The sequence below is a fragment of the Lissotriton vulgaris genome, chromosome 6, assembly GCF_964263255.1.
Source record: "Lissotriton vulgaris chromosome 6, aLisVul1.2, whole genome shotgun sequence".
Taxonomy (NCBI): Eukaryota; Metazoa; Chordata; class Amphibia; order Caudata; family Salamandridae; genus Lissotriton; species Lissotriton vulgaris.
Genome location: NC_141694.1, coordinates 1,113,887,830 through 1,113,908,741, shown reverse-complemented (window position 1 = coordinate 1,113,908,741; position 20,912 = coordinate 1,113,887,830). Strand labels below are relative to the sequence as shown.

Sequence of the window (20,912 nt, the reverse complement as noted above, 5' to 3'; positions counted from 1 at the left end):
TTTTGAAGCTATTAACAAAAACATTGTGTTTGTTTCTGACATTTGAAAAATCTAGTCCCATGCTGTACATTGAGCAAATGTCACATGTGGGGGTTTACGCTAAGACAACATGCCTTGTCATTGAGGAGCATTGCAGAGAAGATGAACCATGCCAAGGTAATGTACAGTGCTCCCTTGCTTCCTAGCTAGGTTTGCTTTATATAAAAGTCAATACATGCACAACCGAAAGGCACTTACACCAGACCCTTTTCATCCCATTCAAGCTCAAGTTATTTACTCCTCACTGGAGCAATCACCTAGCGATACACCCTATTTATACCAATACTAACTGGGGTAATACAAAGGATCTACTGCATTTTGCCAGTAAAGTGACAGTGTACCTGTTACAGGAATACTTTAATTCAGATTGGCAGCCATTTTGGTCCTTTGAAATTTTAAACTCTGTAGGTGCGAAATTAGCAATCTACTGATTTACAGTTCATTTCAATGGAATGCCTATCCCGACTCTTAAAAATAACTGAAAATATTATGACCCCTAGAAAGGGCCAACATATCTATTCCATTCTGGTTTTCCCTTATGCCTAATTCCTTACCCCACTCACCACAATGCAACTCTAAAACAGCAGGTAAGAAGCAACAGGGCTACAAAAAGTAACATGGGGTAACCTGCATCACAATACAAAACTCTGTAATAAAAAACTTGAAGACTTGAACCCCATACTCCTTGCTAACTTTCTTTTCCAGCCTCAGCTTTTCATTCTCAAAAACCTGTGTTTGTGCGGTCTATCCTTACAAAACATTTTGTACTCCATCCTTATAAATATTATTGTCGTCAGTTCCAACTCTCTTCATGAGACCATATCTTTTTTATTATCCCATCCATCACCTACACCAATGCACCTGGAATTGTTCTCTCCATCTTCTATGCTGACCTATTTGGTCTGTTTACAATCATCCATATGTGTTTTCTCTGCATGCTCCCGGACCTTAGAACACCAGCTAAACTTACATTAAGAGTCCTATACTCAAATAGTTGATTTTCTCCCTAGCGCCTCCTCCTCACCATTTCGAAAACATGAGCTGTTCAATTCCTATAGATTTATGGATGGTTTTCCCAAGATTCTGCTTGCTCTCATTACCTTATATAGTTGTTTTTCACTGTTTCCTTTACCCATGCACATACCTCTCCCTGCTTAAGAGACATTTTAAGAGCTTGTGAAGCATGCCAGTCCTTCAGAGGGTTTGAGCACTGCACTCATCCAACACATCTTTTTCCATTGGTGGTACTACTCTCCCGATCACATGTACAGACGCAGGCCCCTGTTCATTGCAGCAGCACTATAGAGAGGCATCAGTGTACAAGGGTACTAAGAGATATGTGGTGTTCACTGGTCTATGCCAGTAGAGACATTCATTTGTACACTAAAATGAAAGTGCTTTCCACCTCCATAAATGTAAGGCCTACTCTTAGTCAGAGGCAAACATTGCATCTATGCTGCACCTTGCCATGAGATTCCACCAGTTCATCTCTCAGCTGTGCCTCCTTCTGCCTCAGTGTCTGGCTTTCCCAATTTATATGCTGCAGTTCTGATTCAAGCTTCTGCATCTGCATGACCTATGGCATAATAAAAGTAATTCTGAGATTAACACACTTGACATGTCAAAAGGAAAACCACATTAAAGATACTTCATTCTTCATATATTATTAGGTAAAAGTAACCCATTTGTCTGGACAATGGGAGGTGAAGCTTTGGCTTGTGGAAAAATGATTAGTGGCGACTGTCGCCATTTTATTCAAGTCAACAGTTTTGTGAAGAGTGTGATCATGCAAATGTATTTGTCTGCATATGTGGTTTATGCATGCCCATTTCTATGTCCAAAGGGCATTTTACCTGCCCGTCTAGAATCTATTCATCCTCAATTATTTGTATTTTTGGTTTCCCAGCAAAAAGGATGAGATTCACGGCTTTCTGAGAGTCATATGTAAATGACCTGGAAACAGTTCAAACTGCTGCAAAGACTACAAAAACTGCTCAGCAAGATGTTCTTCTCCACGTATAGAGGAGTAAACAAAAGCAGACCTATGAGGTTGATGTAGGCTTCCCACCTGGGCCAACAAATATATGTATTGGTCCCCTTAGCCTGTGGAACAATATTTTGCGAAATTATTGTATACAAATATCGTCTGTCACAAATGTCATGCAAAAAACATTGTGGGATAGAAGATAATAATAATGGGTTTTTAGTTACTTATGTTTAAAAAAAATATATAGTGGAGTATAAAATTGCTTTATTTAATATAGTTGTAGAAAATACCGTTTTCAATTGGTTTGATAAATACTAGTTCATTTAGTATTATAAGTTATTGGTGTTATAAACGTGTTTAATTTGGGTTATTGTAGTTTTTATATAAACTTACATTTTTGTATTTATTAGAAATTGTTACTTTAGTAGCAGGTTTTTGGTTTGTAGGAGATTAGGGTTGGATTTTGTTTTAAAATGTAACTTACAGTTTTTAATATATAGTTATATTATGTATATGTCAATGTTTATTTGATAATCATGTAAATTAATTCTTTTGTTGAGTAACTTATTGGACAATCAGTGTAATTATTACATTGTTTTATTTTTACATTTATTAATTGTTTTAATTTGAGTTATATTTAATAATTTAATGTTAAGAAACTTTCATTTTTTTACATTAATTTTAATTATGTTTTGGTGTAGAAGGAAGGGTAGTCTTTTAATTAGAAATGCTTTAACATATCCAGGACAGACAGTGGATTTCTAGAGGACAATCTATTCCTGAAACTGGCCAGGCTGCGCAGGGAAATGATACACTGGAGACAACTGTCACTAATGAGAAGAGCTGCCCTGTTTAATATGATGGCACCGCCACGCTTATTATATGTTTAACAGAACAAGCCCTGTAAAGTACTGCCAGAATTTTTTTAGAAAGTGGACAGTAAACTACGACATCTCTTATTGGATGGAGGAAGCTCTAGTCTAGCTCTGCACAAGCAGCAGAGGCGAATGTTAGGTGTGTGTGTGGGGGGGGGGGGGAATGGCGATACCTGAAATGAGAAAATACTACTGGGCGGAACAGCTGGTCACAATTAACACCAAGGATTTTGTGGGACAGGAGGAACCTGCATATAGGGTCGATCAGCACTCGATGGGATAGAGGGATATCCGGCAGCCTTATATCAGAGAAGGATGGAAAAATAACTACCGCCACATACACAAATAGTAGTACGCACATGGAGGAGAGCTACAACATTTCTGGTCTGGGAAGGTAGACTGACAGAAAAGACTCCACTGTGGAGCAGTGACCTATTGCGGGGGTAGAAGGGTTAAATGCCTTCCATAAACGGGGACTCCTGGGGATTGATCACCTAAGAGACGCCTGGAAGGGACAAACATTTATTACTTTTGAAGACCTGCAGGCAGATGCCCAACACGGAACACTTCTGGCACTTGCAATTGGGACATGCACTGAGAGCTCATGTCCTGGAGGGGGAGCAAATACCAGACTACACACTCCTAGAGAACAGGTACTGCTAGACCCAATGGCAGATAAAGCCACCTCCCTGATATACAGAAAGATTATGAACACACTCGACCCACTGGGTGCCCTACGAGAGGCGTGGGAGGCCGAGGCGGGTATACTGGAGGATGACAGTTGGGCGTAGGCAATGCAGAGTCCCAGAGAAGTGGCTATTAAGGGGCACTTTTGCCGCCTTATACAACTTCACATTCTGCAAAGATCATACACCTCCAGGGCCCTTATGCATCGAATGGGCCGCATCAACACTGATCACTGAGCCAGGGGCTGCCAGGACATGGGCACCTTCTTTCACACACTATGGGTCTGCCCCAAATTTCAGCAATACTGGAGAGAGATAACACAGGTTCTGTCAGAAGTGGTAGGTCATGATATCCTACTAGAAGCTAGATGGCACATCCTGAGTGTGACAGTCAAGAACAATGGCCGAAATGCTCAAAGATCTGGCTAATGATAGCAGATATAGTTGCGAAAAGGAATATAGCCAGATCCTGGGGAACAAATCGACATCCTGGGGTAGAGGAGTGGAAGGGGGATCTCGACTGGTGCTGTGCAGCTGAAAAAGTGGTGTATACGAGTTGAGCATACCCACAGAAATGGGAGAGGTGGGGTATAGGGGTTATTGAGGATTCAACAGTCAACACAATGGGGTGGGAGGGGTAATACCAGCGGGATTAATAAAGCTACAGAATGACACTGATGCTGAATATAATTACACTGTTTTGCAATTGGAATAACGGTACTGGGTGTGCTTGAGGGCACCGGCACCCTCATACTGAAAATCTCCATGCAAGCAAAATCTCCAGCAAAGTGTGTTGCTAAGCTTTTGTATTTTTTTTTCACAACCGTATTTATTGAAGGTTCAGGCAAGCACAGATACAGTTCTCCACAATCAGGAGGATACCGTCAATAATAGGCAAATAGTAGAATGACCAGAAACCCACATTTTTAAAGCACTCCCCACCCCATCCCCTGCCCTACCAACCCCCATAAACATACCCCAACTCCCTTCCCCGGCTACCCAGCCCCTATCCCACCCTAACCCAGTGCACGTGTTCACAGTATAACAAATACAGAGGTAAGGCAATGTAGGCGTCAGACATCAACCTAGGTCCCAAGGTCCATATCCGGAGGTAGCACATCATCTATGTCAACTGGGGGATCCAGGGTCAGCCCTCTGTAGTCCGCCCACCGCTTCCAAATGTAAATGTAAATGTATAGGCATTTATATAGCGCACTACTTACCCGGAGGGTCCCAAGGCGCTTCGACCGCTGCGAAACCCTTCCTGGCTTCCCTGAGAGATGGTCACTTAATGGGTATCTCCAGGGTGAGACCAGGCATCCCCGGCGGTCTGGAGGGGCCGTTAGTGAAGATGAGGCAAGCTAGTGCCCAGAGTTGCCGAGTGTGATCGCTGATCAGAGTGGGCACCGAGGCGAGAGAATTATCGAGTCCGCTGACCCTGGTCCAGAAACCTGCCGCGCCGGGAATCGAACCCTGGTCCCGGGCCGTCCTCTGCTCTCGGGTCTGCCGCCTCTAACCAGTGAGCCACACTACTTCACTTCCAGATTTTATAATGTTTCCGTGGGCACCCCCTGGCCTCAAACACAGGTAATTCCAGCCCCATAAGGAAGTCCAACCCCGCATTCCAGGCGCTGAGTGGGGGGGCCCGGTCACTCTTCCAAGCTTTCGCCAGATCCCGCTTAGCTACAACCAGCCCCAGTAACAGAAGATGTCATTTGTAGATGTTGCCCCCCACGTTTTCCAGGACATGTAGGAGGCCCAGCCTAGGCGTACGAGGGAGGTCCCACCCCAGCACTTCCGATAGGCAGTTCCACACCCCATTCCAAAATCGGGTCAGACCTCCACAAGACCACACCGTATGTAGTAGTGTCCCCCTTTCAGCTCCACATCTCAGGCACTCTGGGGCGGCAATAAGGCCCGCCCTCCACAACCTTTCCCTAGTGTAGTACGCCCTGTGGAGGTATTTAAACTGTATAAATCTGAGGCGTACAGCTATGGCAGCCCCACGGGGGATTCAAGGGCCTCTCGCCAGTCATCCTCATCCAAGGGGCCAACATCAGTCTCCCAGGAGGCCTTCAGTGTCAGGAGGGAAGAGGAGCAATGCGTAACCAGGGAGCAGTATATTTGGGAAACCTTCTTGTCACCCAGGTCCGCCATGAAAAGCTTGGCTTCAATCGGACTGAAGTCGGGAAGCTGGTCTATACCCACTAGGCTCGAGCCGAGAGCATGGCGGAACTGGAGGTATCTGAAAAATTGGGTCTTGTGCATATGAAATTCGGAGCTAAGGTCCTGAAAGGATTTGAGTGTAGTCCCCGTGAGGACATGACCGAGTGAAGAGATCCCGATAGCATACCAGCCTCCAAAGCCTGACAGGGAGGCTAGTGCCGGAAGCAGTCCATTATTCCACAGCGGAGTCTCGGCGGTCAGCCTGCCCCACCAACCCATGCGGCGCAGTTCCTGTCTCCAAATCGCGAATACCACCTGGGTGACCCGCAGCAGCATCCTCCTCCGCCTGGCCGAGTATAATAATGTATGGAGCGTGGCATCCCCCATCAGAAAGTGCTCTAATGCATAAGCCGGTTCACCGTGATCCCCATACCACCACTCATTGAGCACCAGGAGATGAGAGGCTTGGTAATAGGACAGAAGGTCAGAGGTAGCCAGGCCTCCACAGTACGTGGAGAGAAAGCATGTCCGCAGTGCCACCCTGGAGGCACCCCCGGCCCACAGAAACCAGCCAAGTACTGAATTAACACGACGGAACCACTGCGGGTCAATCCTGTGCGGGTGGTTCTGTAGTTGGTAGAGGAGCCGTGGCAGGGCAACCATCTTAAAAATGGCGGATCTGCCATATATATTAAGGGGCATGCGTGACCAAGCCTTAACGTCCATTTGGACCTTGTCCCACACCGGCTGCACGTTACGTTCCCACGCCACCGTAGCCGAGGCCGACAGGAAGATGCCCAGGTATTTAAGGCCACCAACTGCCACCTGCAGGGCCGTGGCCCACGGGTATGTCTCCGGTTCATCACCCAGCACCCACAGGGTCGACTTGCGTGGATTGAGGAAGAGCCCCGACGCTTCACCAAACTCCTGCATCATGTCCAGTATGCGAGGGCCAGGTCGGTGAAGGTCGGTCATAAAGAAAAGGACATTGTCCGCATACAAGGCAATACGGTCCGAAAGTTCCGCCCCCCACACAAAGCCCCGATACAGTGCGTCAAGGCGCACTCGTACGGCCAACGGCTCCATGGCTAGTGCAAAAAGATAGGGGGAAAGGGGACACCCCTGACGGGTACCCCTGGCAATCGGGAACTTCTCGGAGATCGCCCCAGAGACGCGCACCGAGGCAGTGATGTCTGTGTAGAGCAGTTTCACATAGGAGATGAACACCGGCCCCAGGTTGAGAAGCAGCAGAAGGGCAAAAAGATAGGTCCAGCTGACCGAATCAAACGCCCTGTCGATATCAGCGAGCAACAGCGCCGCCCGATCCCCGGTCGCCCCCACCGCGTCCACCGCAGCCTGTGCACGCCGAATGTTGTGTCTCGTCGCTCGGTGTGGCATAAAGCCTGCCTGGTCCGGGTGGACGAGGTCTGCGATATGTGGGAGCAGGCGGTTCGCCAGGGCCTTGGCCAGGAGCTTGGCTTCAAAATTGATCAAGGATATTGGGCGATAGGACTCATGACGATCAGGAGGCCTACCCGGTTTTTGGAAGACCACAATTTCGGCCTGACGCCAGTCCGAAGGCAGGCTACCACGCTCCCGCGCCAATTCCAACGCCCGCCTATAGTGCGGCCCAAGCTGCAAGTGGAATTTCTTATAGAACTCGCTGGGGAACCCGCTCGGTCCCGGCGCCTTGCCGGCGTTAAGCTGACCCAGTGCATCACCCAGTTCCTCTGCTGTCAGGGGGAGGTCTAAGGCTTCCCGCATCTCGTCCGAGACTGCGCGAGGGGGGACAGCTGCAAGGAACCCCTCAACCGCTTCGGGTGGAAGGCTTTCCCGAGAGGCGTACTGTTGCGAATAGCAGCGCGCGAAGCTCGCCGCAAGAGCCGCAGGGTCTGTTATCACAGCTCCTTCCTCATCCGTGAGACCTGGTAAGGTGATCGGTTGCATCGTTTGCTGACAGAGCCTATGAAGCATGGTGCAGGACTTATCCCCCCACTGGTACACCCTGCTCCGCGTAGCCAGCCACGCTTGGCGAGCCTCGTCCAACAACACCGAGGCGTAGGATTGCTGTGCTTGGAGAAGCAGTCGCAGCGCCCTGTCATCACCCCCTCCCCGGCAACGCGTCTCCAGCTCCTCCACCCGCTCCGCAGCTGCAACAATGCTCTCCTGTTGAGTACGGCGGGCAGAAGCACACCAAGCAATGTCGACGCTTCTCAGGGCGGGCTTCATGGCTTCCCACACCGTCACCGCGTCAACTCCCTCCGTGAGGTTGTCCTGCCATGCTAAGCTTTTGTTTAATAAAAAGAATTCCCCCCTCCCCAAAAAATTTGTAATCCTTAAATGTTTATTTGTTTTACATTTACTGAATAAACATATTCTTTTAAAACTTTTTTTTTGTTCAATATTTAACTGCTTATTTGAAAAACATTATGGGTGGGACTGTTGCTCAGACTAGAGTGGCAATAGTACATCTAACCCTGCCTAAGGCAAATGCTTTCCCTACTATTGCTTCTATGGGAGCACGAGAAGTGAATGTTACCCCTACAAGTATTATTTATTTAAAAATCAAATAACGACACCAACGGCGGACCTCTACCCGCACTTAACACTTAGTTCCAAAAAATCCATGGGTTGGTGCACTGCCACTCCAATATCAGCTGTTGTGTGATATTACTGCATAGCAGAGTACGATTCAAAACTAGAAACGGTGCTCCATTTCTGGTTTTAAGTATAATGCATTTTATGCGATTTTTTAAAGTTGTTTTAATATACTTTTTTCAAGCTTAAGATAGTTTAATGTAAATTATGTTTTATTTTTTATTAATATTTTGGCTATTTCATTTTGTCTGTTGTATATATATATTTTTTTATATCTTGTTTGATATTAATTTTCATTACTATTTATTATGTGTTCAATTCAATATTTGTTTGCAATTATTTTAAAGTATATTTTTATTTTATGTTTGTAAGTTACATTTTTAATATTTGTATATAAGTATTTTTTTAATGTAATGTTTTCAAAGTTAATATATGTTTGAAAGTGAGTATATAGTATTTAATAGTCAGAATTCCATATACTTACCCATTTTTGATTATACCGAGGTCTTCAACACTTTTGTTGTCAATATTTTTGACTTCATATAGTAAGTATATAAAGTCAATATTTGTGCTCTTGCTATTCTTTAGCGATATTTTTATTGCTGATATTTATGTTGCTAATATTTCATCAGACAGCCATTCTGGACACAAAAGAGGCCTGCACATCAGTGTATAAAAAAGGTATCTGGCCAGGAGAGAAACAAGTCTCTGCCTACAAGGAGAGCTTACCTGAATAAAAAGACAGATACTGCCTGAAAGGAGAAACCATGTAGACCCCAGCAAACCATACACATGACCTAGCAGAAAGGAGATCTACATGGATGGCATTTCAACAAACTGATGTCACCAAGGAGCTACAAGATCTATTCAGCCCGTCTGGACTGGAAAAGGAAGACCACATGAAGATTACTGTTTTGACTTCAGGGCTGCATTGTTGCTCCTCGACTCAAGAGTTTGTAGGCCTGCATCATCTAGACCCACCTTGCACATTTGAGATTCAAACCCTCCTCGAGCCCCAGTACAACCAGGAGGGGGTCCTCCTTCACATCCCAGCATGAAGAGGCTGTCCTGATTCCGAACTGAAATGTTGAACTATCCTCCAGGCGGATACGATTATAGGGATATAGACTTTTAAAGTTGCTCTCTTAGCCCTAATCTTAAATAATGGATACCAGTAGGAACTAGTGAAGACAATTAACTTCCTGCAGTCCTGCTGGTGCACTTACCACCGTGAAGGTTTCGGAGCGTCAGGTAGGTTCCAAGTGACACACCCAAAGTTTTAGGTTCCTTTGGGATCTATTATATACACAACCAAACTACTCAGTATATCACATGTAACAACAACACAACCAGATGAGTTGTAAAGTTGCTTATGGGACATCAGTGAATTTGGACTGTGTCTCTAAGCAACTATTAGTGATCCGACCCCGGGAAACAACAACTTTATCACCAGATCTTAGGGGAGCACAAGTAACTGCTTTGAGGTGGGGTCCTTGTTATTTAGGTGGTCTGTTTTTTTGGAGGTGACATAAGGAATTTAAAACACCTTTTATTTCTCCCTTGTACTTCAGTACGCAACACAGACACATACCGTATTTTGGGCCACAGTGCCTAGTATGTAGTTAAGATAGGATCATACCATTATGCTATCCCCATAATGTGGCAGTTCCTTCTGATTTCACCTGTATGTCCTATTGTTAAGTGATCTCCATTTATCTACTGCTGAAACATCCTTTTCCGAATGTATAACACAGTGTCTCCCCAATGATGCTATTAAGTCTTATTTACTATTTTATAATGTATTTGAGTTTCAAACCCACTTCTACCTCCTCAAGTGAACCCTGAGTACTCATTGTAGCTACCCTGTCAGAGTCAAGTACCCAAAGTGAGTAACTTTATTTCGCAATCAGAGCCCAATAATACTGGGGCCCTGGACAACAATAGGAAACAGCAATCACAAGTGAACCGGCCATGTAACTGCTGGCTTCCAGGACCACAAGAAATAACCATATACTTGGCTGCTGTGAGCTCTCAGTGTATAGTTTCAAACTCCAAGCAATAGTTATCAAGCACGTTTTCTTATATCCAGGGGACACTACACCTCTAAACTAACACAGTTTCAAGAACGTGCAAAATGTTGGAAAAGCAACGTCTGTAGCAGAGATTAAACTTTCTGAACACTTTTCCTGTAGACCAGAGTCAAAAATATCCATTATAACTAGGACTGAAGTACTAAATACTGGATGTAAAAAATGGCAGCACTTTGTGACCAGCATAGAATATTACAAACTGACCTATGTAGTGATAGGCTAATTCATAAAATTTCAATTCGGAGCGGGTTGTAATCCAACCTATCTTATCAGTGTTAATGAGGTAGGTCGCAAATTGTGACTCACTCCAATTGGTGAATTAAAAAAGTGACGGTGGAATTCTTAATTTAACCTTGGCCACTGATAATTACTAGGGCTGAAACTCAATCCATCATTTATTTGCACCCCATTGCCATGTCGAATTGCAACCTTGGTCCTGCACCACTAAGACCAGTTTCACCCTATTTTGGGCTTTTCAGTAAAGTGCAGCTTCGTTCCAGTGGCACTGCCAACCACCTCTGAGCATATCTGTTGTACTCAGGAAAATTAAAATGTGGTGGGTAGAAAGTTTTAACTAATGTCAGCCAATATTAAATACTAAGAGCCACATCTCAGTACATTGTTTTTTTCTACTACCATGCTCAGTCAGACAGGCAGTGGCGGCTCCTTCGCTAAGGTGGATGAGCGTCACCCCACAGCTTCCGAGTAGTGCAACAGTGGAAAAATAAAATTACATTAACAGGATGTTATCATTTTATTTTTCTCTATGGAGCCAGGTTGGGAAGGGGGGGGGGGGGGGGGCGGTGGTTGCTGGCGGCCGGGCTTCTGTCATAGTGCAGGAGGAGGAGTGGTAAATGCACCTTAAGTGCGCATGACGGTTTGGCCAGCAGTCATGTGCACTTCGCATGTTCTCCATTGAGCTGTAATACACAACCTAGGTGGAGATCATGCACAAGCCCGTTCCCGTCTCATAGCCGCACCAGGGCGCTGAGACCAATCACTATGCTGCAGTCATGGTGACAGCAGCGTCATGATTGACTTAGGGGAGCCTGGGTGCTTCCTGCAGATTGGTGGTCATCAAAGGGATGGTGGCCTGCAGGGTCAGGTGAGCAGACCTTCGTGTCTGAGATTGTCTTTATATGAAGTAAGCTGTTCCTTAACAGAAATGCGACTGCAGTTAGAAAAAAAAGAGTTTTTTCTGTTTGAGAGTTGGAAGTGGTTTTACTGGACCACTGCCTACTCTCCAACAAACTTTTTTTTTTTTACATTCTCAAAGAGGAAGGTTGCTCAAAGGGACGCAGGGTTACAACCCCAAATTGGAACTCGCAATTTTTCAATGATTTGCAGCTAGATTAAGATCACAAAACACTTATGAATCATACACCAACTTGGTATTTAGAAGGGATGCCCACACACTCCCCTTTCAAGTACTGAAATTGTATGGAGTCTTAGCACCATTTTAATAAAAGTTTACACACTCCTAAAATGGTATTAGTACATTAGAAAAAAACCTTGTTGCAGGCAAAAATTCCGAATCGGTATGTGACAGTAAATATGCTTTGTACATCTGGCCCTTAGCTATTACGCGCTACAGCTACAGCAGACTGTAGCAATTCTAACGGTTTCTTCTTGTATGTGTTGATGGTCACAGTGTGCCTCAGCCCCAAAAATAATAAAGAAACTAAGGAGAATGTTTTGGTTATCCTATCTCTAGGGCAGGTGGTGATTACAGACAAAATTAAACAGAAAGAAACACGCTTGCACACATGGTTAACAGCATGGGCATGTCAAATGTGTCCAAGTAGTCTACGTATGCTAAGAGGGTTATGATTAAGTTGTTTCTAAGTGTATCAAGATCATTAAAAACAGAATATGTCCAAATCAGAAAAACAAATTGTAGGTCTACTTTGAAATGCAAAGTGGTTTCTTTCTTAACTGTTTAACAAGAGAAGTGTTTTCTGCTGATCTTCTTATTAATGAAAGTTGCATTATGCACCAATTTCAATTGGACTTTGTCTCAATGTTTACTGGCAGAAGGCGCAGAGAAAGGAGGATGCCCTGAATCCATGAAGGAGTATAAGAGCTCCCTATATTGAAAGTATTACATATTGCAAATGAAAGAGCACTGCCAATGCTCAATATGGGAACCTGGCTCTTTATATGATATATCAAAATGAGATATACTGTGCAAAGAGTTCAGGGGTTCCCTTATGAGTGGACAAGGGCTTGCTCTAGAAATCCCAAGGTGCTCTTCTAGGGGGTAGTGTGGTAGATCAGCCTTAGGCTGATCAGAGGGGAGTGTTAGACATCTGTAAATAGACACAATGGTCAGTAAATGATGCACACGACTCAGTAGGAGATCCACACCAATTTATTAAAAAAAACACATATCTTTATACATTTCCATCAGGTAAATACATTTTTCAGTAAAAATGCCTTTGGTGGAGTGGCGGGGGTAGCCACAACCACGCTCCTGCACCTCTGAGATTCACCGCCGCCCGCCCGCTAGATTACAACTTAAAAGTAGTCTGGCGAGCGGCGGAGCAGTCCCGCCGCGGTGCCTCTTTCAAAGGTACAGTGACTTTGAAAAAGACATTGCAATAGCAAGCATGCACAGCATGGACTTAAAATTCCATGCCGTGCAGGAACTTGTGGGCATGAACGTAGGAGGGCAATTGTTGTGCCCCCCTGAGTGCATCCACATACTGAGGAGGCACAGGGAGCCTTGTTGGGCCCACTTTGTTTCCTCCGTGCCACCGTTTTCATGTTGGTGGAACCGCCATAAAAAACGTATAGGAGAGGAAACCCACACCACCACACCACTTTCAGGGAACAGCGATTCTCTGGAGCCATCGGTGGTCCCATGGCAACCTCCTAGGTCGTATTGGGCTGGTCGGACAGCCATTGAGGCGGTGACTGGACCACCACCGCCGTGCCCTGACAAGCAGCCAGACTCGTAATTAGGCCCTTAGTGCAATTTTCAGAATCTGTAATGTTACCCTGTGGGAGGAAGAACAAGTACTGTATTTAGGTACAGTACAGCGACTTACAGGACTAAGGTTAGAGGTTGGCAAGGTCCAAGGCAACACCAGCACAACACCAGCAGCGAAACTAGGGCGGCCGGGTGCAGTGGCGCAAAACAGCGTTGGGTGCCCAATTTTTGTCTATGGGGTCGGTCTTCGCATAAAGAGGCTGCAGGCTTTGACTGGGAGGCCAGGCGGGCTAAAGAAACAGGGAGGCTCAGGCCTCACGATGCTCAGGGATGTAAGGACACATTTTGATCTTCTTCTCCACAGGCCAGAGGCAACGGCTGCAGAGGTGTTCTTAGGAATTAGTTTTCCTTACCGGAGCAATCGTGGTAGAGGGGACCTGCAAACAGAAGCTGCAGGTGACTCCAGGAAGTCCATGAGAGGTGGAACCACAGTGGGCTCTGTCTCTGGAGGGCTGGGGGGCCACGATGGAACAGTTGGTCCAACTCAGGCTTGAATCCACGGGTGCAGTGTTGTTCTTAGGTGTTGGGTTTTCATGGTCTTGGAGTTCTCTCAGGTCTCTTTGGGTGTCTGCACGATGCAGGAAAGAAGCGTTGCTGCTCCAATCGAGTTCTTGGTTCCTGGTTGAGGTGCTGGCAGGTCTACCAGGCTCTGGAGACACAGCAACTGCAGGACCAGTCGTCTTTTTGTGCAACTGTTGAAGTCAGCAGTCAGCAGTCCGGCCGGTAGGGTTGGCTACAAGTTAGCTGCTGACTCCTCAGTTCTTGCTCTTTCTGATTCTTCACAAACATTGTCTTCTTTCAGGTCGGAAGGATCTGATTTTCTGGTGTCAGGGGCTCCCCTAAATACTGAATTAAGAGTAAAGGGTAGTAGCCAATGGGCTACTTATCCTTGGGGTCACCACACTGCTTATATGACCAGTTTCTGTGGGAAGTGGGCATAACCCTGTCCCAGAATTCTTAAGTTTGCCATCACCGAGATGGTGAACTTTGAAAGGTTGCGTTTTCTTCAGTTAGTCCACCTTAGCAGTGGTACTAGCCTGGGGGTGGGCATGCCTACCTGACTGACTAATTTTCCTGCCTATCCAGGTGCCAAAGGGCTTTGGGAAAGGAGGTTGGCTTCCTCTCCTGTGAGGGAAGCCATATTTGAATTTCTTTGAAGCTCCTGTGCCTTGGAATGCTAATCAGCAGGTTATCCTGAGCGAGGGTAGTGTGAAGACCCTCTTCCCATGCACACCTTGTTCTGACCTTCTAAAAGCAAAGGCCATGGGAAGTCAAAACCTTGTCTCGGGTGGTAGGCTGGCAGAGACCAGTCTGCCAATGCAGTTCAGCTTTAGCCTAACACATAGACGCCGCTGCAGATGACGCACTCTTTAAGTTAAATTAGTTCACTTCCTGAACTGCACCTGCATGTCCACAGCCTGCTACAAAAAATAAAAAAATCATACAGGGGATTGTCCTAATTGCCAATAACCTTTGCCCCCATTCATACACGTCAAACTGCACCAAGAACTACTAGATTTAGGATGAGATCACAGATACTTAAGAAACAAACACTTGGCTAAAAAGTCTCAGACTGTGAAAGTATGGTTATTGGATGGCTCGCCACTACCCACAAAAAATAAAATGAGAAAGAAAGCAACAATGCTGGCAATGACACAACCAAAATTATCTATAGCTATATCATGGATAAATGCAAATACACCAAAAAGGACATTTGGCTGAGGGATGGGGAGGAAGAGGCTGGAGCAGAGGGGTTCATTTTTAAAATTAATAATAAGAGATGTGACGTTAAAAGTGGGATCCCTCTGACAGAAAACTGGGTATGCTGGTGTTACTATATCCACTGAGATGCTACCCCCCTAACAAAAAGAGAAAATACCTTTTCTATAGCGTTAACACTTACGTAGGTAGGCTTTTATAGGACAGGGAGGGGATAATTCAATGGAGTTGCATAACATAGTTGACTCAGATTATACCGGATTACATATTGTTGGGATACACAGTTCTACCCATCTATTACAAGCCTTGTTTGTGTTCATCAGCATGATGTTATAACTTTAAGATTTCCAATACATTTGTGAATGTACCCTGCTTTCGGTTGTTCTAACTTGAGAACCATTAAAAGATATAAAAAAAGAAGTCCCCTTAGACAAGAAGTGTTTTGAAATGGAGGACAACAGTATGTTAGAGTGTCTCTGATATGAACCCTCATTTTGCCAAACAACAGCTGGAAAGAAAATCACTGCTTCGCTCCTCAAAATGAACTACCAAGAAGGCAGTGCAGTATTGATGGAGCTGGAAGTTCCTGCTAAAAAACTGCACTGCTTCTTTGATTGTGACATTCCTCCTTCTAGCGACATCTGTCAACAGATTTCTAATGAAGAAAAGATGTATGCAGTCACATCTTTCTTAGCATGCACAGTCACTATGGAAATTAGAAATTCTGTTTAATACCTGGTCTGCATAGTCCTTAGCTTCTTTTGTTAAAGTCTGACACTTGTCTTCCAAGGACCGCTTCTCAAGCCTCAGTACATTAACTTCTTGTTGAAGAGAATCCATTCTTGAAAGCTATCAAATAAATCAACAATTTAGCACATTTGTATGTACAGGCGGTAAATTAATTACGCAGACAAATCAAATTATATCACTTATGATGAAGCAATTAAGACCACATTGGCATCTCTTGCACAAATGAGCATGATCTTTCAGCACACTAAAAAACAAGTTACAGACTAGTGATAAAGATTAATAAAACATCTATTGCATGTTTAAATGAGAACTTACCTTTCAATCCAATCTTTTGCCTTTAACTCCTATTTAAAAGCAAAGACCCACAACATTTGCGGTTTCTAATTATGAAAATACCATTCAGTTGCTTGAATACCATTCTGTCGCTTCAAGCTGTAGAAACGCATTGAATTTACCAATAATGTTGCATATAATTCCTACCTATCACTGCACCAGTTCTAAATTATGGCTCAGAAGAACAAGTAAAGGCAACGCTAAATCCAGGGGAAAAGGCACCCTCTTACTAGAATCGAAAACATTTAGATGACTCTGGCAGCTATTAAGGCAGCTTTAGAGAAATCTCTCGCTACATTAACCATCAGAGAGAGGTGTAAGAAAGTCATATTTATCAATCCAAGTGAAAACACAAACCATTTCTGAGTTATTTGTTACAAAAAAATAAAATAAAACTCTGAATGCTTTTTGGGAGAGAGGGTTCTGTAACAAAGTCCTTCGCCACACTTGTCTTTACCCATAACACACTAGAAAGCAATGTAGCAGGACTAAACTAATTTCACTTTAACCTTAACTATACGAACATTCCCAAGCTAGATACTTGACGCATCTTACGAAATGGATAATATTGAGACATTTCAGGCAATTTGTCCAACAGAAACCTTGAAAACAGAAAACAATCCACTGGCATCCCTGAATGCACTGGTTGCCTAACAACAAATAATATAAAGAACAAATTCATAAAAATATCAAGTGGTACAGAAAGGTTGTTGAATCAAACCGCAGCATATGAGCTATTGCAATGGGAGGGTGTTAAATGTCATATTTTCTACAAAGAAATAAGTGCAAGGACTACCGGGATTCCTTACAGACACAGCATCAGAGGCAAGTGACTCTCTAATGCCCCGTTCGAGTGCAAAAATTGCATCCACTGTAATTGTTTGATTTATCAGTGGTTTTGAGAAAAGATACAATCCAGTATGGAGAACATACAATTCCCAAAATGTGCACCATGAAGACCCTTGGCCAACAAAACAAAGAACTTACTGTCAATAGGAAACTTGGAAAAATGAGAGGCGCGGTATTACCGTCTGACTCAACCAACATGGAGCATCCTCGCAACTACTTAGCAAGAGAGAGTTTAGGCTACAATGAATGAAACATTCCGTTCTTCCCAAACATGGTGCCAAAATTAGCGAACAGAAGATGATTCTTATCGTTATCAATAAACCATTGATTGTTTGAGCAGTAAAGGCAGTACTGCTCAAAATACCTACGTTAAGAATCTCTAAACTTAAAAATCAGAGTATTGTTGGAGCATAAAGGGAGAGATGAAATCACCAAAGGGTAAGGGGGAGATGAAGGGAAAATAGTTGAGCTGTATAAGTGAACAGCTGAGCGGAATAGAATGTGCCCGGCCACATCAGGAAAATTGCAATCTAAAGTTCCGTACAGAGGACAATGTACGTTGGCCTAGTACTTGTAACAGTTTATTATCTCGTATATACTAAAAAGTGGCATAAAATCTTTTCATTGCATACGTGAAGAGACACCTGGTAGTAGGCCACTTGTGAACGTATGATGTTATCATCTGTCTCTTTTGTCATTTCAACTGTGAAGATCTTTGTATTCTAGCTGCGGTTCCTCATTTGCACTGACAGTAATATTGGGTGCCTCCTCTTTCGAGCTCTTGAGTGCCACTGTCAGCCTAGATATGTTGATTACTTTGATGTCTTGAGCAGCATTGGTGCGGAGCAATTTTGTCTTCAACGATTACAAGATCCCTTTTCTCATTCCCTCTCCTTCCCGAAAAGTCAGGGAAGTCTTGGACATGCATATTAAAGACCCTAATGAAATCTTCTCACTTCTACATTTGGCTAATGGAGTTGTAAAACTCTTGGAAATTGTTGTCCTCTTCCAAGTATAGAAAGTTTGGACGTGGTTTCAAGTACCTTCTTAATTGCTTGGAGTATGAGAGAGATGTCCTGAGGCAACTGTCCTTCTAAAACCTATGTCATTGTGATGTTCGCCACTCATCATAGGGGGCATAGGACTGAAACATGTAATGCGATTGCACCTAAGCATGTCATGCTTGTTATCTTGCTTATTGGTCACCTAGGTATCCAGTTCAATTTAGGTCAAACACCTGCAAGTTACTCTGAGGATGCTTGAAGTACTTCTGAATTTCAAAATAAACAGTCCGAAGACTCGCTTCAAGAAGACATTGGTCATTCTACTTTTTCGAAAAACTTTTCTGAAACTATTCCTCCACCATCTAGCTCTGCAAACAGAAGAGCACCAGTGTCTTCCCTCTCTGTGGTTTAGCATTTCTGAGTACCCCACCCACTTCTTTAAGCTTCCAGCAGGCAGCACAGGGAGCTGGAACTCCAGTAAGTGATGACAGTCTCGGAGCATGGGACCAACTATGCCCCTGCAGCTTTTCATTGTTTAGGTAACACATCAACATATGCGATTCACAATACTGTCACACAACAAAGGGCGCTTTTTTGGTTCTCTTCATGTGGCCATATTGTTACAATATGCACAGACACCACTCTGAAAAGTCATGCTGCAGGTTCTTACATTTTTCTTACTTTCCTCAGCCTCTTTGAGAAGGCTCTCTTTCTCCTGCTGCAACAGCTGATGCTGCAAAGTCAAAACAGCTACCTGTTTACAGAAGAGAAAAAGCATTAGAATGGTGCATTGCCATGTTTAAAAATAACCACTGGAAAAAGCCAATAGACCTCATTTGCCACAAGTTGCGGACCTATTGGCTTGGACAATATTTTTCCCTCCATAGATTACACCTTGCTTACATGATCATGAACATCAGCTATCTTGTAATGTAGTTTTTTTAAAAACATAAGAAACTCCAATAAAATAGGAGTACACTGCATGGATGTTTTTAGCTTTTGTAATGTGTGTGGGATAAAGCACACCTGCCATACGTGATAAAAATATTCCAAGTCACCAAGGAGACATTTTTAAGGTGAGATGCCTCGAAGGTAACTTGTAACAACCTTTTTTATGTCCATAAAGCAGACATTTTATTCCTTATAATACATGGCCACACCATAATCTTCCCTTTCTAAACCCCCATTTTTTCCATGCTGCCTATACTTGTGGAATCTGTACTGTGCCATTTTTGTGCATCAAAGGCTTGTTTTTCTGTGTCACAGCTTTGCTCCTGGATGTCTGGTTGGGCACCATAGGCGATATCCTGGGTGTCTTATGTTTGGACCCCTCTGAGGATTTACGGGCATGGTTCACTGTAGGTTTAGGGTCACTTTCAATGACCTCCACTCTGTCATCTAGGACCCAATCTTCGTGTTCCCCTTGAGCTTCCTTTGCCAGGACGTCCTCTTCAGAGAAACCCACTTCCTCCATCGACGAGCACTCCTCTGCTGCTTTTCTGATTCTAACAGCCCCACCATGTCTGCTGTGGCCCAATGTGCTCGAATTTTGCACAAGGGTCTTCGGCTTAGAAAGTGTGCATGGGAAGCAGTACTCTGAATTATGGTTGCTAGGGAAACAAAACATACAGCCTGGATGTTCGCTATTCACAGTAAACTTTTGGTGGCAATTCGGGCAGAATTTGAAGATCGTGCTCATGTTTTAACAAGACATTGAGGAACCCCTGAGATTCCATGCTGACTAGTTATGGTTCTTGTAGGAAGCTGGCTCTGTAAATACTATACCAAAGTGGGGTATAGTGTGCACAGAGTCCAGTGGATCCCCAAAGGCTTACAGAGGTAAAATTAGATAATACCTTACTCTCTATTTGTGGTAGTGTGGGCAAGCAGTAAGGCTTTATCAGAGGGTAGTGTTAAGCATTTATTGTACGCACTCACACAAAAACGATTTCACAAACTCAAAGACTGAACTGTGACCAATTGTTTTGTAGAAAACAATTGACTTGTCACTTTTTTCCTACTGCACTTATCCTGATCACTGCACACCCCTTCCCCTCCTTTTGTACAGTAGGAACTGAATGTTATTTATATGTATAGCAATTTACAAAAAAGAAAAAAGCAATGAAATGCTAAGAGACACTATGTGAATAAATACTAGTGTTTGCTGCAAATCGTTTTTGACATTGTTTCTCTTTTTAATAATTATTTTGAATAATTCCACTATAGGTCAGGGACCACTTTTTCTATATTGGATAATTACCCTTTGACTTTTTGGGTTGATCCATTCTCTATAACAACTTTGACTTGTTGGCATGCTAAGACAACCACACAGTAGGGGTTAGTGAACAGGTGTAAAAGGGACCAGGTAGCTGCTTTACTGATGTCCACCATCAGTATGTTACCTAAGCAAGCCATGGAGGCTCCTTTCTTTGCGTGTAGAATGTGGCCTGGGCAGAACAGGTGGATTTATTTTAGCTTTGATATAGCAAGTCTATATGTATTTGACAAGCCATTGAGCTATGCTGCCTTGGAGAGGGCAGGACCTTTTGTGCCATTTGCAAAAGGCGACAAATAGCTGCTGAATTTAATAGAAGGGCTTTGTTCTATGATGTAGTATTTGTGGGCATGCTTAAGATCAAGAGTGTGAAGTGCCCTCTTTGGTTTAGAGTCTAGTTAAGTTAAGATCTCTGGAAGCTGAATGGTTTGATTGAGATGGAAAGGAGATATCACCTTTGGAAGGAATTTAGGATTGGCTCTGAGGACAATCTTGTCCCTGTGAACCTGAAAGAAAGGCTCCTCCAGAACGAGGGCCTACACCTCATTA

The 20,912-nt window shown here is 44.0% G+C and overlaps 1 protein-coding gene across 1 annotated transcript in view; it reads right to left on the bottom strand.

Annotated features, from left to right (window-relative positions):
- The window catches only part of LOC147708507 (uncharacterized), a 381,831-nt gene that overhangs the window by 31,695 nt on the left and 329,224 nt on the right, over positions 1-20,912 (bottom strand). The window contains exons 24-26 of the mRNA XM_086927193.1: positions 18,759-18,842; positions 15,888-16,001; positions 1,502-1,615 (exon numbers count right to left, since the gene is read on the bottom strand). Of these exons, the coding sequence (XP_086783319.1) occupies positions 1,502-1,615; positions 15,888-16,001; positions 18,759-18,842 (312 nt within the window). The remainder of the gene's footprint in view (positions 1-1,501; positions 1,616-15,887; positions 16,002-18,758; positions 18,843-20,912) is intronic.